This window comes from Enoplosus armatus, chromosome 17, assembly GCF_043641665.1.
Source record: "Enoplosus armatus isolate fEnoArm2 chromosome 17, fEnoArm2.hap1, whole genome shotgun sequence".
In the NCBI taxonomy this organism is placed as follows: Eukaryota; Metazoa; Chordata; class Actinopteri; order Centrarchiformes; family Enoplosidae; genus Enoplosus; species Enoplosus armatus.
In genome coordinates, this window is record NC_092196.1 from 21496319 (window position 1) to 21502078 (window position 5760).

The 5760-nt window shown below is 45.1% G+C and overlaps 1 protein-coding gene across 1 annotated transcript; it reads left to right on the forward strand.

The window, feature by feature from the left end:
* Positions 1–602: 602 nt before the first annotated feature.
* On the forward strand, positions 603–5415 carry prf1.3 (perforin 1.3). The gene is made up of 7 exons (XM_070923655.1): positions 603–845; positions 1379–1420; positions 1607–1699; positions 1899–2035; positions 2424–2922; positions 3982–4352; positions 5103–5415. The coding sequence occupies exons 1-7, from the start codon at positions 603–605 to the stop codon at positions 5413–5415; spliced, it is 1698 nt and encodes a 565-aa protein (XP_070779756.1).
* The last annotated feature ends 345 nt before the right edge of the window (positions 5416–5760 follow it).

Genomic DNA, 5760 nt, shown 5'->3' on the forward strand with positions numbered 1-5760 from the left:
TTGTTTTCGACACTGATGTCATGAGCTTCCATAGAAAACAAATGAATGGAGTTGATTCGTTGAAGACTGCAGTGTTTCATCTAAAGAATGTATGAATGTTTTTCAACAGTATTTAAATGGAACTAAATACCAAAACGAGTCTTAGAGACCCGTCACTATGTAACACCCATAGATAAATTAACTGTAATAAACCGTTAAAGATAAAATACATATTACGACTTTATCCTGAAATATTTACATTTCCTTTTTCTACAAACATTATGACTTTTTTCTTTAAATGTTAAAAGCTTCTTGTTCCGAACGTTTTTTGTAATATTATGACTTCAAGTTCAAGCACTGCTCCTTTTTCAAAATGTAGCCCTTAAAGTCCAGATATTCCTACACACCTGCAGGCCAACATGAACAAACTGCATGACGTCGTGGTATCAGAGACACAACATCATGCCGTTCCTCAGATCTCCTCAGAGCCTGTAAATGTTCTGGAGAAAAAACATTTTGACACCAGAAAAGTTTTAAAAACGCCTTTGAGGCCTTATTGAACAAAGTCGACGTGTTGTCATGTGTTTCTATCACAGCAGTCTGTCTCTTCTTTCAGTTCTACGATGCCTTCTTCCTCCCCTGTCTTCCTCCTCCTCCTCTTCCTCCCCCGGTCTCTGGGCTGTCAGACCGGCTCCTTCACCGAGTGTCAGCAGGCTCCGTTCGTGCCGGGTCACAACCTGGCCGGTGAAGGCTTCGATGTGGTGAAGATGCAGACCAGCGGGGCCAGCGTGGTCGACACCAAGAACTTCATGGTCGGAGGGGTCCAGGGGAACTGCACCATGTGCTACAACCACCTCCTGAACCAGGTCTGAGCTGCTCAGTGGAGGAAGAGTACTCTAAAAGTACTCAGATCTTTTACTGAAGTAAAAGTAGCAATACTACAATGTAGAAATACTGCATTCTAAACCTTACTTAAGTAAAAGTATGTAAGTATTATCAACATTATCAATTATCAATTGACTTAAAGGATGAAAGTAAAAGTAGTCATTGCACGCTGTGGGCTCTGCCAGTGTTACATTTTATTCATGTATGTTTATTATTATTATTATATATTTAAGTTTACTACAGTAGTTAGCACAATTATGCTACAAAATATTATTATGTCATTGTTTGGCTCCACAATTGACGTTGAACCCCATTAGTGAGATTATTTGTGCCTCCAGCAGATTCCAAACCTCAACAATATAACTGCTGATTTTATAGGAACACAGTGAATTGCTCAGAACTGACATTACATTTCCTCCACGTGAGGTGCATTTGAAGCTAGGTCTAAAAGATTTGGTTGGTTATGTTATTCTCACTGATGATGAACTGTCTTCTGTGCTTCCTCCTCAAACAGACCCAGAAACTCCCGGTGTCGGTCCTGGACTGGAGGATCAAGGTCAGAGAAAAAACATCACTTAGACTGATTCATCAGTTAATATGAACAAAGGGAGGATTCTTGGAGGGATGTGTTTGGCAGTAATGTCGTTACGTGTATGAGCTTATGAAGCCTTGTAATGTAAGTTAAGTGTAACATGGCCATGGTAAGGTGTACAGCTTTACCCAGCATCCTCTCTGGCCTCAGGTGCGGTGCCAGCGAAGTCTGAGCAGTAAGATCTACGAGTCCAGCCAGTCAGTCATGAAAGAGACGAGTTCATCTCTCGGGGTCAACTGGAAGGTGGGAGGTTTTGAAATTGTTCATTAGGAAAAGATTCTGTGACCTCAGATACTAACAGGTATCTTCAAAGGTACTCTTATAATACCAAAAAAAACTTTCTGCCTTTGTGACCAAATCACAGAGCAATGTACAGAGTGCTGACGTCACAGGTGGGACAGTGTATGAAGCTGGTCATTGTACCTGTTGTGATGTGACTCAGGTGGGCCTCAGTGTCGCTGAACTCGGCGGGTTTGCAGTCGGAGGATCACACTCCACCTCGTCCAAGTTTGCGGAGAGCCGCAGCAGGAAAGACAAGTTCTCCTTCACCACCCACGACTTCAACTGCAAATACTACATGTGAGTACTGAGAGGAAGCGGAGGTGTTTGTATTCTCCCTACAATCCCAACTCTTCCGTGGGGAGTGGCAGAGTGTGTTTTCAGGTCTTTAAAGCCTTCAGCGTCTCAGAGGGAGCTGTGTGACGTCTGATTTGTGTCCTCGAGTGACGTCTCTTGAGTCAGCGTCGCTTGAAGACTACAAGTCAGAGGGAGAGTTGCATTGTGGATAATGTAGGCGTCAGGTTTTGACAAGGAAGAAGAATGTGTGGAACAAAATAGACGATATCTTTTTAAAAGTGTCCATCGTGAGTCCGTCATTGTTACAGGACAGTAATTTATTCATGCTGAATCAGCGGAGGATTCTTGGTGAAGAAAATGAATCAAAACATTCTCATTGTTTTACCTTCAGCTTCCGTCTTCACTCCCGTCCGCCAGTGAGTAAGGAATTTGAGGTTTCCCTGAAGACCCTTCCCTCCACCTACGACCACAAGAACACTTCGGCTTTCCGACAGTTCATCTCAGTCTATGGAACCCACTTCATCCGCAGTGTTCACCTCGGGGGTCGAGTGCACTCCATCACCGCCATCCGGACCTGCGAGGCCGCCATTAGCAAGATGTCCCTCCACACTGTTAGCAACTGCCTGTCTGTCGAGGCCAGCGCGACCATCAAAGGCATCACCGTCAGTGCGGCCTCCAGCTTCTGCCGCGCTAAGAGCAAGAGCCTTAAAACTGGAGCCACCTTCAGCCAGGCCTTCTCCGACCGCACCACTGAGGTTCTGGGTGGGGACGGGGATGTGGGGGACATCCTGTTCGACCCCAACGGTGCTGCAGGGTACAAGAAGTGGCTCAGTTCCCTGAGGAAGGTCCCAGGTTTGGTGTCCTACCAGATCAGCCCCCTGCACTTGCTGGTAGGAGCAAATTAAAGGCAAATTAAGTTGAGAAGCTTATTATTATTATTAGTTTTTTGTCCTTATTATAATCTCATGTAAGTCTAGTGTCTAGTGACCGAGCTCCATTTTAGGATTCATTTTACTGGCCAGTTACATTCCAAATTAAGACTTCATGCTGAATGTTCAAACCATTTTCAGGATGATCTTAATCCCCCCCCCCCCCGACCACTGTTGATAATTAAGCTAGTTAATGTTATCTAGCAAGCTAAATAATGCTTTTTTAGCTAGCTTGCACAGTTATCTAGAGAGCTTGCTGATCAACTAATGTAATGTAACATTAGCGTGTTCGCAGCAGAGGACAGGTGAATTGACCGTTAAAAACAAACTGCTAAATAACTCCCCTGAACAGCAATTATGTGTGCTGTGTTATTTGAGATAGTGTTTCATTAGTCTTCACCTTAAAGGCTTTTTATCTTGTAATATTGGTGAAACATTACATTATTGGTGAGATGAACTTACATGTTTCACCTGTTAGCTTTAGCCCTCAGTCTGTTAGCATGATATCATGTGTGTAGCCATCGAGTGCATATTTAAGACCCCTTCGCTGGGTTCTTGTTTTAGAACGAGTCAGCTGGAGACGATGTTTTCAACCAACCTGTGGAGCTGATGTTAGCTTAATTAACTTAAGCAGCTGATAAAATTGGCCACCTACAGTTTCATTTAAGTAAAACTGTCGTCGGCTAAAAATGAGAAGCTGCTTTGGTCTACTTTTGTCTGAAACCATGGACCTATTGTTTTTTAAATGACTATAATGTTGATGGTAAATCTTCTGTTGTTGTCATCGCTAACTGTTTATGTTCAGCGTGAGAACAGACGGACTGACAGGTTAGCAACAGTAACTAAGAGGGGCGGGACTTAGTGAACTGTCAGTTACTGATACTTCAAATGACGCAACTCATGGGGGATGTAGTTGTTGAATGCTAACAAAAAAATGAAAAAATATTGTTGGGCTGAGACTAGTGGAACAGATGAAAGCTTAAAAAAGAGCTGGATAAACTCTTTGCTTCTGTTCTGTAGGTGACAGACAACCCCATCCTAAAGTCCAGCCTACGTGACGCCATCAGCGACTACATCCGCGAAAGTGCCAAGCCGCTCCGCTGCCCGGCCGGCTGCAAGATCGGCAACCAGAAACACAACTGTGCATGTCAGTGCAAAGGACACCGCATGGTGAACTCCGACTGCTGCCCTGCTGAGACCGGCGTGGCCCAGATGAACGTGACGGTGGTCCGAGCCGAGGGGCTGTGGGGAGACTATTCCACCAAAACAGACGGATACGTTAAGGTTTTCTACGGTAATCAAGGAGCCACAACACAGGTGATCTGGAACAACGACTTCCCCTACTGGAACTACCTAATTCGCTTTGAAACCGTCAACCTAAGCCACAGAAGGTGAGTGAATCTAATCTCTACTAATCTGATCTAGAATAATCTCAAATAAAATGTCTACAGCCGATACCTGAGGTCGGTGGGGAAGGTCTAAAATCCCTCAAAGTCTCTATGACTTCTTAACCGGGTTGTCCGTATGTGAGGTCCTTGGTAATGTGGACCCTCAAGTATTTAAAGCTTTTCACCCTCTGGTAGCTCGTGTCCTGCTTTCTGGTGAAGTCATCATTTGTGGAGTGGATACACAGAGTACAGCAGGGGACTCAGGACACAACCTCAAAATCAGGGAGCAAGAGTTGAGGTGGGAGTGGATGAGGTGTGGATGCTCTTGTGCTTCACCTGGGGTCAGAAAATCTAGGATTCGGCCGGGAGTTAGAGAGTCTCGTTGTCACTGTGAGGTTACCAGGAAACACTTCGGCGGCCTGGCTCAACCCATCGTCATTCTGGGATAATGGCCAATGGCAGACTTATCCCAACAGTCTACATCCTGTGAGCCAGACTACCTTTGGACAGAGCCAGGCTAGCTGTTTCCCTGTGTTTCCAGTCTTTATGCTAAGCTAACTAACCAGCTGCTGGCTGTAGCTTCATATTTACCCTACATACATGAGAGTGGCATCAATCTGAACATCTGACTCTGAATTGTGTTTCCCAAAACTATTTCTTAAAAGCCACAAATCCTCTCTGGTGTATAATAAACCCTGTGGAGGATTTTCGTGTGCTAATAAGAGAATGACGACCTCTGTATTTCCTCCACAGACCAATCCGTTTCGAGGTTTGGGACCGGGACCACCGCTGGGATGACGACCTGCTGGGAAGGGTGAACCTCATCCCCTCGACGGGCTGCAAAATCAGGAAGTTCCCGCTGAAACACGGATTGCTGTTCGTCCAGCTGTCAGCAGTGTGCGCTCCCAGCCTGCAGGGGGCGCTGTGCGAGCAGTACGCCGCTTCGCCAAACTACGAGGGCGTGATGGGATACGTGAAGGAGGACCGGGAGGACCGGGAGGACCACTGCGGTTCAGAGAGGTCAGCTCCTGAGGCTGATGAGGCTCACGGCAGCTCCTTTCTGTGAATGTCATCTTATTATATCGCTGCTGTTTTAGATTAGACGCATTTGCTGTTCTAGTTGTTTGAGGAGTAAAGAAAAGTTGTGAGCATCAGAACGTCTTCATGCTTGTTGGCATTACAGTCTTTAATTACTCATCGTACATTGAAACACACAATAAAACATGAGCAACGACGAGAGGGTCTAAAGAGATTGAATCAACACGTCAGTCGGCTTCGAGGTTGAAGTTGATCCTTGTAGAATTTGTCTCTCTGTGAGAACTATTGATCACTTGAACTCATATTAATGACACAATATTTGTGGTAGTTCGAGTAGGAAGCAGAAGTGTGCATGTTAGTAACAGATCGAGTC